The sequence below is a fragment of the Taudactylus pleione genome, unplaced genomic scaffold (assembly GCF_031769625.1).
Source record: "Taudactylus pleione unplaced genomic scaffold, aTauple2 ptg000447l, whole genome shotgun sequence".
NCBI lineage: Eukaryota > Metazoa > Chordata > Amphibia > Anura > Myobatrachidae > Taudactylus > Taudactylus pleione.
In genome coordinates this window covers 2,757,168-2,783,494 of record NW_028284849.1, presented here as the reverse complement: position 1 = coordinate 2,783,494, position 26,327 = coordinate 2,757,168, and the positions used below count along the sequence as shown (strand labels likewise).

General features: G+C 45.9%; 1 protein-coding gene across 1 annotated transcript in view; it reads left to right on the top strand.

Moving 5' to 3' along the window:
• BANP (BTG3 associated nuclear protein) overlaps positions 1 to 26,327 on the top strand; it is a 493,255-nt gene that overhangs the window by 44,321 nt on the left and 422,607 nt on the right. Inside the window, exons 2-4 of the mRNA XM_088447981.1 lie at positions 2,843 to 2,959; positions 18,771 to 18,865; positions 24,174 to 24,373. Of these exons, the coding sequence (XP_088304107.1) occupies positions 2,887 to 2,959; positions 18,771 to 18,865; positions 24,174 to 24,373 (368 nt within the window). The 5' untranslated portion in view covers positions 2,843 to 2,886. The remainder of the gene's footprint in view (positions 1 to 2,842; positions 2,960 to 18,770; positions 18,866 to 24,173; positions 24,374 to 26,327) is intronic.

The following is a 26,327-nucleotide window of genomic DNA, read 5'->3' as shown; positions in this document are numbered from 1 at the left end:
GAAAGCTTAACTCTTTGGTGCCCTGCGACTGACGTCACACCTATACCCCAAGGTATCCTGTGGAACCCTATGGACTTCGTAGAAATAGAGATAACAAGGGTAAGTTCTTACCATATCTCATATTATTTTTACTCCTTTTGTCCTGTTCTGTAAATGTTCAATAAAACTTTTGGCCACCGTTGATTATGCTCAATAAGCCCCATTACTCACTATCTTTACACTAGTTAGTAGGGTGAGTGGGAGAAGCCATGCTGCTTGTCTGGCTGATGCCAAATGTGGATATTGGCTTTATCAGTGTAACAGGGATGACCAGTCACACACAGACAATGGGCCTGATTCAGACCCGGTCGCAAGCGCTGTGCGCTCGCAACCGGGTCGATGGTGGGCCAGTGCGCATGTGCGAGGCCCGGATAGCGACGGGCAAGCCGTCGTTCCGGGTCTCTCTACAAAGGGGGCGTGCTGTCGATGTTGAGTGACAGCACACCCCCTTTGGTGGGCGGGCCGGGGGAGTGGCTGCCCAAACGGAGGCGTTCCCATGTGAACGCCTCCGTTTGAGGGCGGCCCCACTAACATCACGAGTGATGTCAGTGGGAGAGATTTCGGCTCTGTTAGACCCGAAATCTCTCTGGGGCTTGCGGCCACGAGACCCTACCACAAGGGTCTCCTCGCAAGCCCGATGGTCGCGATGGTCTTGACCATCGCGACCATCATCCTGGCCGCTCGCTATAGCTCTGGGTGGCCACCCACAGCTATGTGAGCGGCCAGGCTCTAAAAAAAAAAAAAAAAAAGGCCGGCCCTGATTCAAGGCGAGCGTTCTGTCAGAGCGACCGGCTCTGAATCAGGGCCTATGTCTCCATCAAATCTTATCAGATGCCATCCCAAATGGATTGTAAGTGGACAGCATGCAAATCTGGCTAGTCGCTGGCATCTTTTGGCATCTGGCTAGTTGCTGGCATTTTTTGGCACGTGTCTTGTCTTCAGATGGCCGGCGCAAGGACAATCAGAGTCAGACCCAGCTGTTATCCCGGCTTGTGAATCATCTGGTACAGATGTGTCGTCATACACTATTGCTGCAGACGCGCCAATTAGCTTTCCTTGGCGCGCCAGGTCTCGTGTGACTGGACTTGCATCGAGCGCTTTTTTCTAAGCCTTTTTTGCCTAAAAATACGTCTAAAGTCCCAACCGATGCGACAAACAGCTTCACGAGACTGATTCATTCGATATGTGACTCTTGTATATCTGGGTATTACTGAGTTTGATTCTGTTATAAGGTGCTACGCTCCAGCGGCTTTTTTCCACGCCAAGGTCGGTTGGGCTTCGTTCATACAGATTCAGTCACACCCGCTGGCGGATATAGGCCAGGTGTATGAGGTACAACGCGCCTGGCTAAATTTGCCGCATCTCTCCGACAATTCATCGGTCAGTGGAACGCTTGGGTGTGACTGTGTAGCACAATGAGATTCCTCTTGTACAGTTCATATGTGTGTATAGCTGATATAACAGCCTCCGTGTTGTGTAGTGGCGCATTGCGAGGTCAGAAAAAATTTATAATGTAAAGGAGTTTGTTGGTTTACAACAGGGGCGGGGAACCTTTTTTCTGCCGAGGGCCATTTAGATATATATAACGTTATTCGCGGGCGCAGTGCAGACCATGCCCCTTCCATGTGATGTCACATGGGGGCGTGGCCACAATCGCCGGTGGTTACAGTAATGCCCGGGGAATCCTCCGAAGCTGTAAGGGCAGCGGTGTGATCGTCTGAAGCATCCTAAGGACGCTCCTGGCGGCACTGCTGCATAGATTCTGGCTGCAGGGTGCTATCCTAGGCACAGTGATAGCCAGATGAGGCTATCGGGAAAAAAAGCGCAGAGGGCCAGACCTAAAGATTCCGAGGGCCTGATACGGCCCCCGGGCAGGAGGTTCCCCATCCCTGGTTTACAACAAGAGAATATCGATGTTGTCTAACCTGAAGAGCTTACAGTCTGTAGTAAATAGGAAAAAATACAGACACAGTAGAGAGGAGTCTGGGAAGTACAAATTATTTAATCATTTGTTTTCTTTTATAAGGGTTAGCAGATATAAAAGGAGGAAAGTAATGGGTGGATGTGGGGGAGAGAGGGGTTGTTACCGTGAGGATAGATAAATAAATGTACTTACTAAAGCACTATTATTTGACCCTATATAATGGGAGTTTTGTGGTGATGGGATTTGGCTTGTACTGTACATAGGGCCTGATTCAGACCCACTCGCGAGCGGCTGTCCGCTCGCAAGTGGGTCGATGTTCTGCACTGAGCATGCGCACGACGGAGGGAGCTCCGTCGTGCGCATGCGCCAGACGCGACGAGCGAAGGAAAGTCCTTCGCTCGTTGTGTCCGATCAAAGGGGGCGTGCTGTCAATGTTGATTGACAGCACGCCCCCTTTGGTGGGCGTGCCGGGGGCGTGCCTCCCTGACGGGGGCGTTCCCACGGGAACGCCTCCCGTCAGAAGCCGGCCCACTGACATCACTAGTGATGTCAGTGGGAGTGATTTTGGCTCTGATAGAGCCAAAATCACTCCGGGGCTTGCGGTTGAAAACCTCAACCGCAGGCTCCGGCTCGCAGTTTCGATGGTCGCGACCATCGCAGCCATCAAACTGCACGCTCGTATAGGCTGTGGGTGGTGACCCACAGCTATACGAGCGTCCAGGAGGACGCTCCATTTTTATGGAGGGCGGCCCTCATTCAGAGCGTGCGCTCTGCTCAGAGCGTACGACTCTGAATGAGGGCCATAGTGCGGTTTAGGAAATAAAAAAAGAAATAAAAGCAATATGTTTAATCTGTACCCTCTTTGTGTCTGCTATTTAGGACCACCCAAGACTGTGACTTTGCCCTTGAATACTCGGATATCAATGATGTCAGGACAGGAGCTGGCGGAAGTTGTTCAGATAGCGGTGGAAGATCTGCACCCGGATCATCACCCGGGTAAGTGATGTGTGCACCAGATCCAGAATATAGAGGTCTCCTACAGTACCTGATCACGTGCGACACGTCATGAAAGGGTAGATGTGTGTATTCATTATAGGTTATAGTAAGGCACATAGTACATATCCCTGATATAACCATATAAAACAGCAGAGAGAAGAAACACAGCCGTATACAAATATATAAACGGGCGAGCGCACTTATCAGCATGTGTACTCAGATTTGTTCTTCCCCTTTAATTGCACCAATGTAATCCAGCATCAGTGGTGGATATAAATCCATGGCGACGTAGAGATTGAGTTGTCCTGTTTGCGCATTGTTAGCGACCTATGGAGCAAAGAGGATGACGCTGTCAGTACACATGGTACCGATTTGCTGTGCCCTCGTCCCATGACAGCAGCTATTCAGCCAGATGCAGTGAGAGCCATAGAGTGCCTTGCATGTATTACCTAAGGTGTTCCAGCTGTTACTCAGGGGAGCAGTGTCCACACAAACACGGGAACCCCATGGTTCTAGTATATTTGAGGAAGCTCTTTAAACATGAGGTAATTGGTATGGAGCTACAGGAAAGCAAGTTTCTAAATAAACGCAGCCGTAAGATTGTTGTCCTTAAATTTTAATGCACGTTATAGCATGCAATCATAAGATATAACTACATGTCAGCCGCTGCATGGCCCAGATGTGGGTCACTATTTGCATTCAAACTTTGTTACTGTAAAGAATAGTTTGTGACCCTGTGTAGAGGTGATGAGGTGAGGTCTGCCGTCAGTTATGCTGGTGAAAGGTTCACGAGTTGTGCCGAGTTCTGTAATGATTACATAATGATTATATAAATGTTTCTTACATATTATTTTATTGTGCAGTCTGTAATTGCTCGGTCTCACTCTCTACTGTCTATACTCCCGTCGAACTGTGTTTTAACGAAGCTGAAAGTACATTAGCTAGGTCAGATAAGTAATGATGTTCTAAAATATTTCCATGTATAGACGTAACGTTTCCCAAAAGATATCAGGACTTATATCATCTTTCCAATGGACTTAGGGACTAGATATCTTCATATATATGATTCCACACAGTATATATAAATATCATGAAGAGAAAGACTAAGAAACCAACATTACTAGCATATTGGGAATGGCTTTTCTCATTGTTTCTTCTTCAGGGTCCATAGGGATACCATGGGGTCGGGGCCGGCTCTTGGGGTCGCGTCCCTGTTCAACCAGTACGGTTGAACAGGGACGCGACCCCATAGAGGGCGCACCCCTCCCCAACATCCCGATTTCAGCTGGACAGTACTGTCCCGCTGTTCTACCCGTGGGCCGAAATGGCCCGCGGGTGGTCAAATCGGGAGGTTGGGGACCCTCACCGGACCCTGGAGTAGCTGTATGGATGCTGCGCACATGCACGCGGCATCCATTCAGTGCCGGGAGAGGGCTGGGGGAATTCCAGCTAGTGACAGAGTGCTGGGTTTACCCCCAGTCTGACGTTATTTGGCATGGCACGCCTCCAAATAACGTCACTTAGGGGGTGCCTATGGTAATTAGGTCACGCACCCATCTTTGGGGGTTTCGGCTGAGCCGCGCGCGACTATAGGGCGCTATTGGCGGAGTCTGCACAGGGTGCTCCGACCCCTGGAGCCGGCCCTGCATGGGGTAATGTGGTTGGAGAGACCCAGGCACCAAACAGTTAAAGCTTTCAGCTCCCAGGATGCACTGGGTCCTCCTCTATATATACCCCACCCCTAGCCACAGTACTTCATGTGTTCGTTTGGTGCGGCAGGATTAAGACGCACCTTTGTAACGGGGGACTGCTCTGGCAATCTTAGCTTTTATTTTATTTATTATGTTTGAGTCAGCAGTACTCAGCGTTTGTATTAAGACGCAGGTAATGCGACTCCATCTACCTCCCCCGGGCCAAAACATCAGTAATTGTGCTGGTGATTTCGGCGGGTCTCGGCTTAGCTTGCTAGCAGCGACATGGACCTGGACTGCAACCGGACGCACAGAGATGACCGGTAAGGCGATTCCTCGCTTATGGGGAACCGTGCGTGGTAGTCCTTGCATCCTTTTGTCAGAGACGCACCAGAAGCCGCTGCAGTCGGGTCCTGGGATTGTCCGCATCCTCACTAGACCACCGGGGCCTTATCGTCTGACGCCGGGGATCGGCATCAGACGCATATCTGCTGCCATGAGGCCAGCGTACCCAGCTGGTTGATGCAGCTTAGAGGAGGTTGGCGCTCCCATGGCAGCTCCTCCCCGACCCAGACGCAGTCCTTCAATAAGGTTTGGCGCATCTGGGTTGCTCCACCTATCCTCCATGTGTATATAAGATGCTCACAGCCCGCTATCGGTGCGTTACTGTTTGTCTCAGGAGGGTTTCGGTCAGTCTCCATGTATACCTCTCCCGTGGTTAAGGTATACAGTGCTCTATATCCTCCCATGCCTCATGTTTGAGTAGATAATTTAGAGTATATTTTGATTATTTACATATGCATCGTATGTGACTGTTTGCTAGCTGCTGTGTTGTTACTATCCTTTATTTCTGACTATCAGTTATAGCTATCACTGTGTTTTCTCTCCATCCCTCTGGGGTGGGGTTTTATTCTTCAAGGTACTTCACATTTAAATTGAATGTGTGAAGGCTGTCACATTGCATTTGTATTGTTTCCTTTACTTTGAAAAATGTCAAGAGATAAAGGTAAACAGGACGTAGAGGATCCTTTGCTGATTTCATGTAAATCCTGTATGACAAGTTTGTCCTCTCAGGACGTTGTTACGGATGGTTTGTGTGTTGCCTGTTATAAAGAGCCACATCAGTCCAGCATACAAGAGTCATCGTGGATATCGTCTTTGTCTCAGGTAGTGAAGCAGTTTGTGGATCGCACGGCTGCTCCCACACTTCCCCCTTGTATGGGGTGTTCACAGCATGCCATGTTTATACCTCCTATGCATTCTTCTTGGGGGAATGTTTGCGGCCACTCTAGTCATAGTATAGGACTGTCAAATGTTGAAAACAAGAAGGTTATTACTAAGGCGCCTAAACGCAGACGATCTGCTCAGTTTATGGATTCAGACGCATCAATAGAGGAATCCGATGATGTGCAAGGTTCTTCTCCAGAGTCTAGCTTGGGGGAGGAGGACCTTCCATCCACAGGTGGATGTTCCTTCTTTGGTGAAGGCAGTAAAATCAGTCCTAGATGATGAACCAGCCCCTAATAAGAAGGCTCCATTGTTTAATCACCTCGAATGGGGGTCACAACGGAGTTTCCTATATCGGAGCGGCTCGCTGAGCTTACCGAGGAGGCATGGGGTAACCCGGATAACCGGTTTTTTGTCCATAAAAGATTAACATCGTTCAGTGATCGCGCTGACACACAAATTATGTGGGTCCCAGGGACCCATCATTTCCAAAAAATGGGGTCCTACTTCATTGTTTCTGGGTCCCATCATAATTTATTGTTATTAAATCTATTTAATAGCCATCAGACCTCCCCATATGCCCCTTAAATACACCTTGACCTCTCCTTGTCTCCTTTAAGGTCCACCCCACATGGCATAAAATCACCCTACATACCCAATCAGATCTACCACATGCCCCCAGATGTCCCTCGGATCACTGACACACATTACCCCATATTATTAATATGGCCATTAGCCATATATGTGTGTGTCTCAGATATCTGTGGCGTTCGCAGTACACTCAGCAATGATTTCAGGTGAGTAACACCTTCATTCTTGTCAGCATTTCAGTGTATCTCAACTTTCCTAACTTCACCTAAAGTTATTGCTGCATGTACAAGTCGTACAGACAGCATCCTATGCTTTGCTGAGGGTTATCCACATTATATATGGGAAAGAGAGCTAAAGCTGATGATGTATGTGTCCTGAGTGCCATCCAAATTTGCTGTGTGTATGTATGTACACACACACACACACACACACACACACGTACACACACACACACACACGTACGTACATACACTACCCCACCCCAGCTCTACCGCTACTGACACATTCTTCCTTGTAATCCCAGTGACGTTACACACACACTACTCTACTCCTCTTCTGCTGCCCAGTGACGTGTATTACCCACACTGATATTGTACATATAACATCCCAGCTTTCGCCCACTCCGTATTATCCACAAAGATCTGTATTATCCCAATTAACACAACATATATAATGCACCAGCTCTACCCCTCTGCTGCTTCCCACTGACCTGTATTACCCCCAGTGACATTATATACACATAATACCCCAGCTCTGGCTTTCCCCCGCTGATATTACACTGCCCCGTGAGTGTCATTCTCTGCTTGCCCCATTGTGTGTACAGATATTATACTGTACCTGCTCACTCACTGCCCACATTGAGTAATGTATTCCTGTGTGCGTATAAGGACTGTACCCCTTTCCTGTTCCTGATCCATGTACTGTCTGTGTCCTAGGTATCCTCCACTTCTGTGTGTACTCTTCTTGCCCATGGCAGCCTCATCCTGTACAAATCCCAGCCCCTCCTGTTCTGCCACCTACTGCAGGCATGAATCAGGCATACGCCTCCTCCGCAGTCACAAGTCACCGGCCTCATTCCCTGCCCGGGGCTGATAGTCCCCGGCCACACTCAGCAGGCTGGATGATCCATATCCTGTAGACCACTGATGGGGCACCGCGGCTTTCCTCAGTACTATCACCGGCCTCAACCCCTGGTTGGTGGTGACAGCCCCTGGCCACACACAGCAGGCTGGATGATCCGGATCCTGCATGGAGCAGAGGGTGAGGGGAGGGCGGGAGATCATACTATCCATGGTCTCCTCCCCTTCCTCTACCTTTTGAAGCATGAACTATTATTACAGGACAGCAATGCTAATTGGTCAGAGCGTGTCCTAACGGACCCAGCATTTTTTATTTAATTTGAGTCCCCACCCTCAATTCTCGGGTAAAATACACGCTATAGCGCGTATTTGCAATCACTGGGCCTGATTCAGACCCGCTCGCAAGCGGATCGATGGTCCCACACTGCGCATGCCGGAGCCGACTCCGGCGTGCGCATGCGTGAGACCCGGCCAGCGACGGGTGCTCCGTCGCTACGGGTCTTGCTCCAAAAGGGGGCGGCTGTCGATTTTGACTGACAGCTCGCCCCGTTTTGGAGGTGGGCAGGGGGGATGTGTACACATACGGAGGCATTCCCGAAGGAACGCATGCCATTTGTGGGAGGCACCACTGACATCACCAGTGATGTCAGTGGAGAGCTTCCTGCTCTGTTAGAGCTGGAAGCACTCTGGGGCTTGCAACGGACGAGACTCTACCACAAGGGTCTCGGCGCAAGCCGCGATGGTCGCGACCATCACCTGGCCGCTCGCAAAAGCTTTGGGTGGTCACCGACAGCTTAGCGAGCGGCCAGTTGGCCGCAACAAAAAAAAAATAAATGCCCTGATTCAAAGCGAGCGCTCTTCAAGAGCGTCCGGCTCTGAATCAGGCCCACTGATTGTTGTAGTTTTCCCCAGCTTCTGCATGTACTAAGTGGGAGGTTCCTCCTACTGAGGATGCTCATGTATTTCACTTAGTTAAAAATGCTACATTGCCCATTTCATCGGCCTCCTCTCTGAAGGACGCTATAGACGGAGAGATTGAAGCATGTCTTAAGGCAATATTTTCAGCTTCTGGAGCAGTTAACCGTCCAGCTATGGCTGGAGCCTACGTAGCTAGAGCTGTTGAAGAATGGATAAGAGGCATTGGAAAAATCTCTACCAGAGAACAGAGGATGTATATCTCCCATATACAGGAAGTAGCTTCCTATTTAGGAAGAGCTGCAGTGGATGCTGGAATTTTAGTTTCTAAGGCATCAGCAGCTCTAGTAGTAATACGCAGGGCCCTTTGGTTAAGATCCTGGAAGGCTGATACAGGAACAAAGGCCCTCATTCAGAGCCGTACGCTCTGAGCAGAGCGCACGCTCTAAATGAGGGCCGGGCTCCATTTTCATGGAGCGTCCTCCTGGACGCTCGTATAGCTGTGGGTCACCACCCACAGGCTATACGAGCGTGCTTTGTGATGGCCGCGATGGTCGAGACCATCGCGACCATCGAAATTGCGAGCCGGAGCCTGCGGTTGAGGTTTTCAACCGCAAGCTCCGGAGTGATTTTGGCTCTATCAGAGCCAAAATCACTCCCACTGACATCACTAGTGATGTCAGTGGGCCGGCTTCTGACGGGAGGCGTTCCCGTGGGAACGCCCCCGTCAGGGAGGCACGCCCCCGGCACGCCCACCAAAGGGGGCGTGCTGTCAATCAACATTGACAGCACGCCCCCTTTGATCGGACACAACGAGCGAAGGACTTTCCTTCGCTCGTCGCGTCTGGCGCATGCGCACGACGGAGCTCCCTCCGTCGTGCGCATGCTCAGTGCATAACATCGACCCACTTGCGAGCGGACAGCCGCTCGCGAGTGGGTCTGAATCAGGCCCAAAGAGGGCTCTGGAAAGTTTACCTTTCCAGGGAAGAATACTTTTTGGAGCAGAGTTAGACAAGATAATAGCAACTCTGGCAGCTTCAAAATTAGCAGGATTGCCATTTACGCCTACAGTAAAACCTAAGCAGTTTTTCTTTCGGCCTTTTCGACCATAGGGAAGAGCTAGGGAATACTCTTTCTCCAAACTGGCTAGTTTTCGCAAGACAACAAGGCGACAAACTGAGGTCTGGGCCGTCAAAACGTCCAGTTTCTAAACAGGGCGACAAACCTTTGGCCTGACGGGGCGGGCCTCCTCCTGGGGGTTCCCAGGGTGGGAGGCCGACTTCTTCAATTTGCAAATTATTGGCGTCAAACAACAACAGATGCCTGGGTCCAAGAAGTGGTCTCTCAGGTGCATGCTCTCACTTTCAGGAGGCTTTCTCCCCCAGAAGTTTTTTTGCACAGATCCCCCATCAGATGCGATCCAGTCCTTGGCCCTTCAGGAGGCTATTCAATCACTACTGCAGGCAGGGGTAATAATCCCGGTCCCTATTTCACAACAGGGAAGGGGTTATTTATTCTAATCTGTTTTTGGTTCAGAAACTAAAATGTTTTTTTTCGCCCTATCCTGTACCTCAAAACCCTCAACAGGTTTATCCATATTCCCAAGTTTCATATGGAAACTCTCCGGTCAATTATTTTGGCAACGGAGCCTGGTTGATTTTATGGTCTCCCTGGGCATTCATGATGCGTATCTGTATGTTCCCATTGCGTCATCCCACTAACTATTTCTACGGTTTGCTGTCCTGCAGCAACATTATCAATTTCAGGCACTGCCTTTTGGTCTGTCGACGGCCCCTCAGTTCTTTACCAAAATTATGGCAGACATGACGGATTACCTAAGGCATCAGGGTATCAGAATACTTCCATATCTGGACGACCTTCTGAAATTGGCACAGACTCCTGTTGTTTTGCTTCACCATCTTCAATTGACAATAGCCTGTCTACAAAGGCACGGCTGGATCATCAATTGGAAAAAAAATCATCTCTTCTTCCAACAACAGATGGTACATCTGGGAGCATTTCTGGATTCTCAGGCACAGAGGACAAGATTACAGCCCTATCATTGCGGATCCGCAAGCTGTTACGCAAGCGAAGGGTATCCATTCTATCAGCAATGCAGGTCCCGGGATCAATGGTATCCACCTTCGACACAACATGGTGGGGTTTGCTCAGTTCCATTCCAGGCCTCTGCAAAGATTGATTCTCTCCAGATTGAACGGACAGTATCATCTGATAAGGTCCCAGAGGATCCTTCTCACTCCGAAGGTTCACCTCTCCCTCCTGTGCTGGCTGAAAATGGACCATTTGAAAAAAGGATGTCCATTCTGGATTCCAAATTGGGTGCTTCTAACCACGAACGCCAGCCTTCGCGGTTTTGGGCAGTGACAGGTCATCATACCTTTCAGGGAAGATGGACAAACCGGGAAAGTCATCTGCCAATCTGGAACTGCAAACCGTATACAGAGCACTGATCATGTCACAGGATCTGCTCCAGGGCAGGCTAGTCCAGATCCAGTCCGACAACATGACTACTGTAGCCTATCTCAATCATCAAGGAGGTACGCAAAGTCTTGCAGCAATGAAGGAAGTGACAAGAATTCTGATTTGGGCAGAACGTCATCTTCCGGTCATCTCGGCAATATTAATTCCAAGAGTACTCAATTGGGAAGCAGACTTCCTAAGTCGTCAGGACATACACGCCGGAGAGTGGTCTCTCCATCCAGGAGTATTTCAGCTCCTGGTAAACAAGTGGGGTCTACCAGAAGTAGATCTCATAGTGTCAAGTTACAACCACAGGGGCCCCCAGGTACAGGTCCAAGTCCAGAGACCCATCAGCAGCATTCGTGGACGCACTGGCAGTAAGATGGGACTTCAAGCTGGCGTATCTCTTTCCTCCAATTTCCCTCCTCCCAAGAGTTCTCAGGAAATTCAAACAAGAAGTCGGCACAGTAATACTGGTGGCCCCGGCTTGGCCCAGACATCATTGGTTCACCGACATACAAAATCCGTCCATAGATAGTCCGTATCCTCTACCTCTGCGTCAGGATGTGCTAACGCAGGGTCCCTGCCGACATCAGGACTTACCTCGTCTGGCTTTGACGGCGTGGCTCTTGAATCTTCCATCTTAAGAGCCAAGGGTTTTGCAGCTCTGTGATTCAGGCGATGCTTAGGAAGCCTGCCTCTGCCCGCATCTATTACAGGGTTTGGAATTCCTTTTGGTCAGTGGTGTTCCCGCAGGAAGTATGACCCTAAAGTGTTTAGGATTTCCCGGGTTCTGGCTTTTCTCCAGACTGGATTAGACCTTGGTCTCCACCTGGCTACATTGAGAGTACAGGTGTCTGCACTCTGTCTGGTTCCAAAGATAGATTGCTTCTTTGCCAGATATTATAATTTTTTTTCAGGTAGTTCTGCGAGTTCAGCCTCCTTTTGTCTCACCGGTTGCACCGTGGGATCTGTCTTTGATTTTTAAGGGGCTACAGGTTTCCCCATTTGAACTCTGTAGACTTGAAATGATTGATAGCGAAGACACTTTTTCTCCTTGCTATCTATTCTGCTCTCCGAGTCTCTGATTTGGCAGAGCTCTCTTGTCGCTCCCCATTTTTTTTTTTCACCAGGCTAAAGCTGTTCTAAATACAAGGGAGGGTTACCTTCCTAAGGTAGTGTCCCATTTTCATGTGAATGAAGAAATTGTAGTTACAGCTTTTCAGGCCCCAGACCTTTCTGTAGATGAAGCCTCCCTGGATGTAGTTCGTGCTCTCCGTATCTATGTGGAGCGTACAAACTCTGTTAGAAAATCAGATGCTCTTTTTGTATTATATGGTTTACACAAACGAGGATGGCCAGCTAACAAGCAGACCCTGGCTTGATAGTTACGTCTGACTATCTCTCAGGTGTACACACAGGCTGATCTCACTGTCCCTAGCACGGTGACAGTACATTCTACTTGGTCTGTAGGGCCTTCATGGGCATTTAGTCGTGGTGCCTCTGCTGAACAGTTGTGCAAGGCAGCCACGTGGTCTTCTGTCCACACCTTTCTTAGGTTTATGCCTTAGATACTTTTGCCTCTCAGGATGCTTTGGGTGACGAGTTCTCCTTACTGCTCAGCAGCGTGTCTCCCCCCCCCCCCCCTAGGGGAACTGCTTCAGGACATCTCTATGGTATCCCTGTGGATCCCTATGGACCCTGAAGAAGAAAATTAAAGTTATGGTAGACTTACCTTGATAACTCTCTTTCTTCAAGGTCCATAGGGTCCACAGGGCACCCACCCTGGCGCTGCACCTGGCTCCATTGCGTTATTTTTCTTTCGGGCACGGATTCCCTCATCATGTGTGAGAGCGTTTCTGGTGTACGATTGTTCTTCCTTCTCCTCTTTCCTTCTCCTGCCTTAGGCTTGGTTATGCAGTTTGGCCCTTTAGTCTAATTTTGAAAACTCCCCTCTCAGTGAGCACCTATGTCACGGAAGGAATATTCTCACCGATTTTCATATTTCTAGGTCCAGGTGTTTGGGTGGGTGCTTCAGGTAGTCAGGACATCTGATTTTATATATAATACAGGTTGAGTCTCCCATATCCAAAATGCTTGGGACCAGGGGTATTTTGGATAACGGAATATTCCGTATTTTGGAATAATTGCATACCATAATTAAATATCTTGGGAATAGGACCCTAATATACACAAAGAATGCATTTATGTGTTATATATACACCTTATACACACAGCCTGCAGGTCATTTTATAAAATATATTCAATAATTTTGTGGCTCAAACAAAGATCGTGTACAGAAATTAAATTAATTTATGTTTCATATGCACCTTATACACACGGCCTGAAGGTAATTTTATACAATATTTTTAAGAATTTGTGCCTTAGACAAAGTTTGTGTACATTGAACCATCAAAAATCAAAGGTTTCATTATCTCAGTCATGGCAAAATTATTCCGTATTTCTGAATATTCCGTATTTTGGAATATTTGGATATGGGAGACTCAACCTGCATATATATATGTTTATGCATTTGTGTGTGTGTATATATATATATATATATATATATATATATATATATACTTCCCCATTAATTACCTTAATATCTCATATATCTTCGCTTCCGATAAGCCTCAGAAACAGCTATGCAGATATATATTTGTGAATGTTATTTGAAGCTCATTCATATGAAATAAACCGCAATTTAGATTTAACGGTCATTTAACTCTGCCTGAAAACAGACTGCGTGAGCGTTTGTGTTGAGCAGGAAGATATAACATGTTAGTGTTCTCCCAGTTTATTTTTATTGGCCAGTAAAATGTTATATAGATTGAGCTTTTATAAGTGCTGCTATGCTTTTCATTTGCAAGTTAATTACAGCTACTGCTCCCGGTTCTCTGTGCTGTACCCGGCTATGCTGCCCGCACATGGGCTCGTTTCATTCCCTGTGCTGTGTTTAAGATGTCTTTGTAGATTTGTGATGTTCAGCTCTTATCTCTCTTTCAAGAGCCCATTTCTATTCCATTTTAAAAATCCCCATTATCTGCTTGTGCAGCTGTGTCTGGGTAATGGCACATACGAGAGGAGAGGTTGTTCTATAAAATGGTATAATCATTCCCTACAGTGTACCGGGTGCCCCTGTTTTGTTTGCAGGAGAGATTATAATTGGTGTCTGAAGATTCTGATCCTGGTAATATAACACTTGGCCTGCCCTTACCTTGTGCAGTATCCAACAATTCCAGTAGAGGCTGCTCACACAGATATGTGTCACTAGTAATAGGTACAAGGCTGCTTGTCTTAGGGGCTTTCCAAGGCTTTTATGTAGTTTCCCGTCTATTATAAATATCAGTCGGGTGACGTATTATGTTTTATTTATGACTTTAAGGTTTAAGGAGATTTACAATAGGACGTGAGAGGCACTTACCCTGACAGGGAGGGTTAGGCACTTACCGGAGGGTTAGGCACTTACCGGAGGGTTAGGGTTAGGCACTAGAAGGGACGGTTAGGGTCAGGCACCTACCCCGACGGTTAGGGTTAGGCACCAGGAGGGAGGGTTAGGGTTAGGCACCTACCCCGACGGTTAGGGTTAGGCACCAGGAGGGAGGGTTAGGCACTTACCGGAGGGTTAGGGTTAGGCACTAGAAGGGACGGTTAGGGTCAGGCACCTACCCCGACGGTTAGGGTTAGGCACCAGGAGGGAGGGTTAGGCACTTACCGGTGGGTTAGGGTTAGGCACTAGAAGGGACGGTTAGGGTCAGGCACCTACCCCGACGGTTAGGGTTAGGCACCAAAAGTTAGGGTTAGGGTGAAGATTAGGGATAGAAAAACAAAACAAAACATGTGTCGACCATTTTTTTGTCTACCTTTTTCATGTCGACCTTTTGACCATGTTGACCATTTGTACCTGTCGATCTTCTTACATGTCGACCTTTAGTGTGTTGACCCTTTGTCCCTGTCGACCTTTTGTCCCTGTCGACCTATTGACTGTCTAACATTTGGTGTCTATCTAGACATTGTCTACCTTTTTACTGTAGATCTTTCAATCCACACCCCCTTTTATCTCAAGTAAAACACACGGGCGCCCCATGTAACTACATCTACATTAGTAGCACTGAGATTCTGTTGGCCTTGCTGTACTCCTGATGGTTGGCTATGTGGAAATGACGCATTAAGGCAGCCCTCTCACTACAAATCATGGCGAACAGAGAGAGATAAGGGGATAAGAGAGAGCTGTGCTCTGATGGTGCGGTAGCAATGAGCGTAGAACCTCGCATAGAGCACAGACTGTACTCACCTTCCCCTGACGGTAAGTGCCGACAGATGTACGCGTTACCACGGAATCTACTGAGACACACGTGCTGGCATTTGATTTCTCTACAACCCTTCAGGTTCTCCTTCTTTACAGCGTATTCTGCCAGTTATGTTGCATCATCCGACACCTGTTTTATGTAGAGATTTGCACATATAACTACTGTCTCCTTTCCATCAATACTCTTAGGGGCTTGAGTCATGTCCTCCACCTATCCCCCCAAGGACATAGCTTACTGTCTCTAGTATGCATTCATCTATCGGTGTTGTCTGACCCAGCAGGGAGGGTAGGTTACCCGGATGCAGGCACATCAGCCTATGCACGAGCAAAGACATCTGTGCCCATGTTGGCCAAACAAACACAAGTGTGTGACTGTAGTGAGCAGATTGTGTTTGGGAGGACTTAAATCGGAAGATCATTGACAACACATAGAGATAAATGCTGTGGCGTTCAAAAAGAAGAACGTGTTGGTTACCTCAATATATATATATATATATAATACAAAAAATGGCCGGCACTCCACAAAATAACTGGTACTTGCCCGGGTGCCCTCCAATGGAGAAATTGCCAAACATGTGTAGAAATAACGGCGGCACTCACAGGACATTGATAAAGAAGACTCATGACTCAGAAAGGTCAAAGTTCAACGTTTCAGTCTGGCGACTTATCAAGATAGAAGTCGCCAGACTGAAACGTTGAACTTTGACCTTTCTGAGTCATGAGTCTTTATCAAAGTCCTGTGAGTGCCGTCGTTATTTCTACACATACATATATATATATATATATATATATATATATATATATATATATACAATTATATATATATAACAACATTTTGGCTGCATTTTTTGATGGAAACCATATTTATATGCCAGATCCTATTAGTTTTAAATAATGTTATATTTAATATTTAATGTTAATAATACATACATATAAAGTAACTGTCATGTGGGTACGCACATTATTTAGTGTGTATGCAGCTTTAGTATTTGGGAACCAAGGTCCCAATTCGGTCAATGCTCGCCAACGTTGATCCGGTATGAAGCCGCCCTTGTCTCATGCGCTGTTAGCAGTGCCATTAAAGTCTTGGTGGATATCACACTGCCCAAAACAAGTCACAGTGGCTGCTAAATTATAATCCTATTAGGAGTGAGTGAAGATATGGGAGAGATGCCACTGCTGTCCAACTAGCAGAACGAGCAAAATGAGTGTTTAGTGCGTTTCTGTGCTGCACAAATACTTTCATCAGGGGAGTAGCAGCTGCTTCTCCTGTATCTATGCAGTGTTCCTCCTATATGTCTCATACTTTAGTCAAACAACGCCAGCTCCACTAACAAGTGCTCTGTCCAGAAAGTTCTATAAAAAGCTTCTGAAATAGACCATTTAAAATTTAATAACTTTTATTAGCAAAAGGTTGATAGTAAATTCAAAAATTAAAATAATATTTAATGGCAAAGGATCTGATGTGCGTTGGGGGGGGAGTTGGATAATTCTATAATACGTATCACGTCCGTTTTCGCAATTGGGTTGCATAAAAATAAGATTTAAAAAAAAATAAAATAAGTCAAAACGGATTTATTTGATTTAAATTCTATTTTTGTGGAATTAAATAGAAGTTTTAGTAATAATTTTTTTTAAGTAAGCGGTTTCAATTTTTAAACGTTTATTTAAAAAAAAAAAAAAAAATTCATAAAAAAACCCTATTTAATTCAAATAAATCCGTTTTTTATTTATTAATTTTTTAAAAAAAAAATACAATTGTATGCAACCCTGAAGTGAGTACCAGCATCTACACCGCTTACTAGTTCTTACATTCCATTATCACAAAGGATATTTTACATTGTGACAACTAACTTATTATTGTTAGTGTTATGCAGTCTGCGCCATTACATTAATATGTCTACCGCCACAAGCTTGGTGTAACTGTGCGCGATGTTACAAAATATTGTTACTGATTCAAAAGGTTATAATCTTACAGTAAGTTAACAAAACGTGGAAAATTTGATGTACAACTTATTATATATCCTGATTTAGTCCTTCTTCGCTTAGCCATAAGAAGCATAGTTCACGAAAACACAGCTGAATTCTAGTGTTCATTCTAGCACCCTGCACCTGTCACAACCCGTGCAGTTCATCTTTCCTGCCTAGGGATGTCGCGCTCTGCTCTGGTGCTTCTAGCACCCTCCGCTGATGCACCAAACTGCTGAGATACAGACTGGAGTGTGCTATAGGCACCAGAGCAGAGAGCGACACCCCAGGCAGGAAAGAGGAACTGCACGGAGTTGTGACAGGTGCAGGGTGCAAAAATGAACACTATCATTCTCCAATGCCTAGGGATGAGATATTGATACGGGGCAAATTTTATTTGTAATCTGTAGTCGTTAATAGTACTGATAGACTAATAGAATAACTGTGGGGCAATAACTGACAGCTTATCCAGCGATCTATATTACTTCCTCATAATCCTCTGGGCTATCATATGTCATTTGTTTTAATTTTCGCCAAGATTTCTTGAATTCGGAACATACAGTATTACAGAAAGCTATATATAGGAGGAGATTAGATAATGCCAACATAATAATAATATTTATTATTACAATATGGGAGATTGCTTGAACAGAAGGAGTGATTACATCTCTACACCAGCCTCACATTTTATACCGCATTACGTCCATGTAACATGTTGTTTATTTAGTTTCACACTGTTTATAATAGTTTTTATTCTAATGGTGCATACACACGGTCAGATCTGTCAGACGAACGATGAACTACGAATGATTTGAACGATTTTACCGACGATTTCATGAACTAAGAACGATTTTTGCCGGTATTAAAATGAAAGAAAATCTAACAAATCTGACTGCAAACACATCAGATGTCAGATATCGTTATCCGACAAACGGGAACGCGCATCGCTCATCTGACAAACATGTAGATATGGCAGATTTTCCTTCAGATATGAACGATTGAGCGATTTTTAAAATCGTTATTGTACAGATCTGAAGGAAAATCTGACCGTGTGTATGCATCATAAGCATTTATTCGCTTGCGTGACTTTGTTCTGCTCGCTGACGGAACTTAGAATGCGAGAACCCATCTATGTTGAATACGTTCCCATCAGTCACTGTCCGCTCTGCGACTTCTCCGGACCTACGCTCCCGGGCTGGCAGTATCTCTGCGTCTTAATTTAAGTTCGCTCACTGGCTGAAGCCCAAATGTGAGTTTTTTCGAGGGAAGCAGCTGACACTGGGATGTTGAGCTGACCCCCTCAATGAAGAAATGTATTCTTTCTAGGTTCTACAGTTTTAGTCATTGATCTCCCACGGCCTTACGCTGAGCCAAAGGAATGCGTTATCGCCTGCCATCGCCCCACCCATTGTCTCATCTATAACAAGGGTGTGGGTAGTCACAGGGTCACCCCAAACTGCTCTGCCAGCTGAACCATTCATTTGTCCTAGATGAGATACTCCAGATCAGCTTAACAGTTTAATTTTATATATGTATATTTTTGTCCACAGTTATCCTGGAGAACCATGAAATGACGGAGGAAGACATGGTCCCTTCACTGAAACGTCAGCGGATTGAAATCAGCTGCCAGGACCCATCCATTAAGGTCTTAACCTTTTACCGTTTCTTACCGTGGTGTTCTGCTGCGATGTGACGTGCCAGTGATGCTGGGGGTGACCGCCATGCCAGGACATAAATCTCAGACATCACAGTGGTGGCATTACACTTACCCGGCAGCGTCTGCTATATGCCATCCTGCCAGTTACCATACACCGCTTGTACGGATGTAGGGATGGACTTACAGTAACTGGCAGATAAGTGTAATGTGAGAATAACAGCACATTACGGGTCTTCTGTCAGATGGTTTATAAAGTACAACGAAACCTAACATGCCAGTTTTTCTATTAAACAGTGCTGCTAATATGTATATTAAGAGATGGACCATAATTCATAATGCAAACAGTATATTTATTTGTCCAGGCAAATTTACTTTCACCTTTTAGATGCTAAATGCCCAGATCTGTACATACATAGGTGGTGTTCTATCTGCATGGACATTACTCAGTAGGCACTTGTTGTTCTTGTTGTTGTTGTTGTTGTTGTTGTGTGTGTGTGTATATACAGTTGCCCAGTCTGATGGGTGCTCTTACGATAGTAGCTGATTCTGTTGGCGATGATGCTAAATTCTGGTTACACACCACCTTGTCTGGCCCCAAAGTGCTTTACGATTATTGCACCCAGTGGCATATTAAGTGTGTGGTGTCATCATCCAAATGCATTAACAAGCACCTTGATTCCAGCACTGATGCCGCTACTTAGCTAAAGGACCCATATGGTCCAATCGTGACTAGTTTGACTTCCTACATGTGGGTAAGTGCAGGATCCACCCAATCTCGTTGCTAGAAACACTATAACATCAGATCTTTTGCACTCGTTTTGTTGACATTGAGTATTTTTATTAAAGTTTTGTTCTTAAAAGTGCAACAAAGTAACAAATGTTGAACATAGCAAAAAGAATAATAATAATAATATGATTCTATAGGGCCTAATTCAGATTGGGGAATAGAGTAAGATAGAGCCAGTAACTGTGTATCTTGGTAACACCATGCTGCACTGCAGGTGGGGCAGATGTAAAGCTGGCCAACGCCTTTCACAGCCGTACACTGGCCATACACATTACACACCGTGCGATGCGATGGGGGATCCGACGTCCGACATATCGGGCGGTCTGCACACATGGTGCGATGGGGTGGCCGACCGCCTGATTTGCCGGCTCCCCCACCCACACAGCGCTGCATGGGATCGCACATCGCATCCCCAGATCGACTGAACCTGCAGTAAGGTCTGGGGGTGCGATGTACAACCCCACGGGAGCGCGTACTATCCGATGATATGCCCACACATGGTGCTATAGAGCAGCCACATCGTACCAATCCACCGGATCGGCTGCATTATCTCACTGTGTGTGGCACCTTAACGTGCAGGGAGATGAGATTTATATTTTTTTCGGGGGGGCAATCTAAATTGCAGTGTAAAAATAAAGCTGGCCTGCATGTGTGGGCTACGTGCAAAAGTGGCCGCCAGTATTTACCCTGCAGTGCAACATAGTTTGTCCAGGTGCAGAGTTACTTGCTCTATCTTACTCTATTCCCAAATCTGAATCAGACCCTTTATATGTAACAGACTCACATTCTGGAATCATATAATAAATGAACACTGGGGATAATCCCTGTAGATTAATATGATCACCTAGATCTCACTGGTTTTATGAAAATAAGAAGTTGACAAATTTATTGTTCTTATATTCCCAGTATTGTAGCCACAGTCAATGTAAATGGTACAAGTTGAAATATGTAATTGTATCCCAATGTAGTGTTATATACTACTCATTACATTGTAGCACACGCTGGTACGCTGGAAATTGCTAATCCTCAGAAAAAGGGGTTCAGATTTGGGAAGAGAGTAAGATAGAGCCAGTAACTGTACATCTTGGTAACACCGTGCTGTACTGCAGGGGGGCAGATGTAACATGTGCACAGAGATTAGATTTGGGAAGAGAGTAAGATAGAGCCAGTAACTGTACATCTTGGTAACACCGTGCTGTACTGCAGGGGGGCAGATGTAACATGTGCAGAGAGCGTTATGCTGGGTACACACTGACAATTGTTCGGCCAGTATATCTGCTGTCCATCGGCCAGTGTGTACCGGCGTCGTTCACAGACATATCGCATTGGCTACACCGCCGATGGACAAATATGTCTGCAGACTTATCTGCTCATCGGCCGGGGGTGTGTACGGGCTGTCTGCAGGCAGCCGCGGGGATCGGGACGGCGGGACTCAAGTGCAACAAAGCATGTATGTAAATGACAAGTAGAAAATAGCAATTAAAAAGTGATGACTGTATAGAACATGCGGTACAAAATATAATACAAACAGTATAAATTGAGCAGATAAAAAGCAATATTGTGGAATTAGGATAGCAGATCACATAAAGAGGAACTGTGAAAACAGGGACACCTGGGGAAATGTAAAGAGTAGTACGTTCCAGGCCCAAGGCAAAGCGGGATGATTGCCCAAGAGACCACACTGTATTATATTTAGCAGGGCATTTGCACTTAGTATACATAAAGCACTCACAAAAAGCACAATTCACCATCCAAATCCAGGCAGCAAGAGTATCAGAAATACATCGCATTACTGCAGATCACAATGCTGATACAGATGGACAGGACCACAGCAGATGTCAGAAATCAGCTTCAGGAGCATTTTGTGTAGGAGGTAGAGGTCAAACGCACCGTGAGCCCAGTAGACCCTGGGCAGTATATAAAGTTGTATCTGATGGAATTGGGCATGGGCCGAAGCCCAACAGGGGGGAGACGAGTAGCATCATGCAGTCACCGTCCGTCAGGGGGCCCAAGTCCCCATCCCACCGTGATCTCAATGACCGTAATCCGCCATCTCCAGAATGTAGTATCAGGGAGGAATAAACATAGGAGGTACGCTTCTTAGAAGCCTGGGTGAGAAGCCGAGTACAGACAGACGATTTGGATATAGCCGGGACCGTACTACCAACTCACTGAGCACAGAGAGGGTGATGAGCTGCAAATATCTATAGAACATACCGTTCTGAAGATCAAAGACAATTGTAATCTGAGTAAAGGAAGGAAGCACACCTTCCTAGTACTGACCCCACAGTTCCCACTCCATGAGACCACCGCAGAGATCCGCCCTCAAGGGCAAGAAGTTCAGAAACAAATAAGTTACCCCATAGAGGAGAAAAAGGATCAATAATAGAGTCCTCCAAAATCTTAGCTGCTGACTGCCAGACATTGCACCAAAATAGGGGGAACGGTGCTTTAGGGAGGATGTAACAAGCAAAAACTGAAGCGGATTAAGCGGACTACCAGCCTGGTAAAGTAAAGCCCAGTGCGCGTACCCAAGGTCAGATTCGTTCCTGGAGATGTGTAAACGGAGCAGCCAGATAAATAGCCTCATATCAGAAAATGCCAGCCCCCCTCTCCCAGGGGACGACACAGGGTTGTGTATGCAATGCGAGCTCCCCTATTCCCCCCCCCCAATGAAGGAAGCCACCTATCTGGCTATTAAGGAGAATAAAGAGAGGCAAGGTAAACCGAGAATGTTGCCAAAAATATAGTAAAACCAGGAATTTATCCCAATTAATCGCATTCCTGAAAAAGAACCAGTAGTATTCGCCGTTGCCAATAGAGATATCGGAGAGTGTTGCACATCTGACAAAGGCAATAACACATTGTCTGCATACAGTGCAAGTTTTCTCCCACCACCCGACTCCACGGATAGCAGGAGATGCGCTAATGCCCCAAGCTAATGGCTCAATGGCAATAGAGTTTACTCCATTGCTATCCGGGCCACGACCCCCCCTGCACTTGTAAAATCACATTTTCCAGGTATTATGCATTGAGATGAATCCAGTATTACTTTGGTTTGGGACCCATACTGGTCTCTTCCAGACCCCACCCAGTCCATGTGGGGTTCCTGTCCATAAGGCTGAAATGGTTGATGGCAAATGGTGGAATGCAATAATGTGCTATACAATGATATTTTTGTCACTATTTTTCCTCTCAACATCTAATATAAATAATACCTACAGAAATTCATTCATGACCTGTAGAGGGGGCTCAGCAGATATTTTATTTCTCAGTAATGACATATGCTAAGAACTGTACATTGCAGGTGTTTTCTTACTGTGCCTCCACTATTAATGTTAGATTTATTTAAACTGAATGGCAAGTCGAGTACAGAAAATAAATATTTTTATGGTATTTAAAATGTACCTGCTTTCTACCACTAGATGGCACACTTGCCATTCCTCAAGGTTAGTTCTCAAACTGATATTTTACTGCAAGTAATTTCCATGCAAGGTCAGAGATTAAATTCCTTCCTTTACCTATATTTGCCTGTCAGCGAGTCTGTAAAAAAAAATATGGGGGTGAATTATAGCCCAGCTTAATCTCCTAGCAGGATATATATCTTAAAATTAGACGTTGGGATTATACAGAGTGTATGGTGATACAGAGTTTGATTTTTAAGGCATTGCAGGAAGAAAAATGCAAGTTTCACTTATAAATGATCTTAATCATTCAAAATGTTGGTTTCTATGCTGTAAATATTACGTTGCGTTTACAATAAAAGAAAATAAGTGACCTAATGAACCAGACACTATATATTCTTTTATATTATACTTCGTCCCATTGGTCTTGTCTATGAGAGATTGGCCGGTCACTGTTTCTCTATATAGAATATACTCATTACTGCTTTAACAGGACGCGGTCATGAAAATTCCTTTATTGATATTTAAGCGTCACCTTCAGAAGCCTGCCGATGATAGCGACTGTGGGTAATGTGTAAGAGTATAACTCTGGTACTGTTCATTGCTATTATTGCCCCAGTAGCACGTCACTTTTCTGCATGCAATGGGGGTTATGTTATCAATAATGAGCTAATAGTGCCATCTATACCTGTGGGGTAGCCAGAGGTCAGGAACCTGGACGGGTGAGTGGAACAGGAGATGTCATACGATGACGTCACTGCTCTCTGTCATTCCACATAATTAAAGCAGCAAAAACGTTACCTTTTTTTTATTTGAAACTTTTTTTTTTAAACAAAAAAATATATATTTTCACCTGTTGCCCCTTTAAGCATGTACTGTTATTCATTGTGGTGTTATCGCCAGTTTAATAACTGACCGGCATAAAACCCTCTTTGCTTTATGCAGCGGACTATCCACTGAATGCAGACCAAAACTGCCCATTGGTTATTATACAAGCATTAAAAATGAGGCGCCTATTAATAATGGGAATATCCGTGTTTTGTCTTTTTTTTATTTCAGTGCAAACTTGTGCTGCAATCTTCTGTTTTGGTGTTTTTCTTTACAGTCGTTCCTGTTCTCGATCAATCAGACGATATGCTTGAGGTTGGACAGCATCGAGTCCAAGCTGCAGGTTCTAGAGGCGACATGCAAGTCCCTGGAGGAGAAACTGGACCTCATCATGAACAAGCAGCCAAACCCAATCCAAGTCCCCATGGTGGCTGGTTCCCCGCTCGGAGCCACTCAGACGTGGAACAAAGTGCGATGGTAGGAGAACAATTCAGCGCGTAGCTAAAGCCGCTGACTTTCTGCTCTTATTGGAGTTGTTAAAAGGGGTTCTCAACCTCACCCTAAAATATCACTTAACATGTCATGCTTTGAGGATTTCTATCTGTGGAAGCAGGTGGGATAATAACTGACCCAGCAAAATATATTAACTCACCTGCGCATGATTACGGAAACCCACAAAACGTGGCCTGTTGGAGGTACTTGGGAACTGGAGTTGAGAACCTCATGCAAATTAGTTTCTACTGTCTGTCTCCAAATTAGAACTTGCATGCCCGTCAGACCTAGGACCTCATTCAGAGCCGCTCTGAATGAGGGTGGCCGCTTTTCTTTTAAAAGGCAGCCTCCTGGCCGCTCGCTAAGCTGTGGGTTACCACCCACAGCTTTAGTGAGTGACTAGGTGATGGTCGCGACCATCGGGGCTTGCGACGAGACCCTTGCGGTAGGATCTCGTCTACCGCAAGCCCCAGGTAGCTTCCTGCTCTAATAGAGCCGGAAGCTCCCTACTGACATCACTGGTGATGTCAGTAGGGCTGCCTACAAACGGCAGGCGTTCCTTCAGGAACGCCTCCGTTTGTCTGGCAACCCCGCCTACAAAACGGGGCGAGCTGTCGATCAACATCCACAGCCGCCCCTTTTGCAGCGAGCCCTGGAGCGAGTTCATTTGTCACCATCGACCCGCTTGCGAGCGGGTCTGACTGAGGTCCCTAATCCAGCTGCAGGAAACGTTTAATGCACAAAAATAATGCTGTTTTTTCTGAGAGCGCCATAGGAGGAAATTGGAGATACTGTACCTATTCTAGAGCTTGCAGTCATCTGGATTTCATAATACCCAATGTCCCGCGACTTTACAATCTTAGGTGTCTAGTTACTAAGCCTTGGATGGCGGTAAAGTGAACGGAGATAAAGTACCAGCCAATCAACTCCTAACAGCCATGTCACAGGCCGTGTTTGAAAAATGACAGGAGCTGATTGGCTTGTGCTTTATCTCCACTCACTTTATCTCCATCCAAGGCTTAGTAAATAAACCATTTGGTTTGTACATGCTCTGCTTGCTGCCTTCTGTGCTTTTCCACAAAGTCTTTAAATCACCAAAGCACAGTTGTTCATTCTCGTTGCCCATGGATATAACGCGACTGTGCTTCAGAGCATAGAGCTGATCTGTGTTATATCTAAGAGCAACAAAAAAACAAACTTGTGCCTGTACATAATAAGTTAGAGGGTAAGAAAGACTGGCAATCCAGTGCTTAGGGTGAGTGGGCCATTGTGGCTGGAGGTGGGTACACCCTGCTGCTTTTATACTGTCCTGGGGCAGTTTATTATTATCTGTTGTTTTTTTTAATCTGTGACCAATATTTATTAAACAGCAAAGGTGCTGTTATCACGTGTTTGATGCCGGCGGTGTGGTTTTTATTGTGAGCTATATAACTGAATAGAGAAATTGTGTTATTAAGGATATTTACCTTAATAAAGCCTAAGCGAAGAGTGCGTTTGCAATACTACATATAAAGTAACTGATACATTAAACCATTGAATACTTGTGGGACTCTGACAAATACAACATAGCTTAACAGAGACTTAGATGAGAGAGATTGGGGGAAATGGGGGGTGAGGTGGGGGGGTGAAGGGGACTAAGATTAGGGAGAGGGAAACGTGGTGAAGGAGATAAGAGTTGGAGTGGGGGGTTTGAGATGAGACTGCAGTAAGGGGATTGGATGAGAGAGAGATGGGGGACAGAGATGAGAGAAGGGGTGGTAGAGCGACAGGGATTAGAGACGGAGTGGGGGGACAGACATGAGAACACAGGGAGATGGGGGGTGATGAGTGGGACAGAGAAGTGGTGGTAGAGCGACAGAGATTAGAGACGAGTGGGGGGACAGACATGAGAATACAGGGAGATGGGGTGTGATGAGTGGGACAGAGAAGTGGTGGTAGA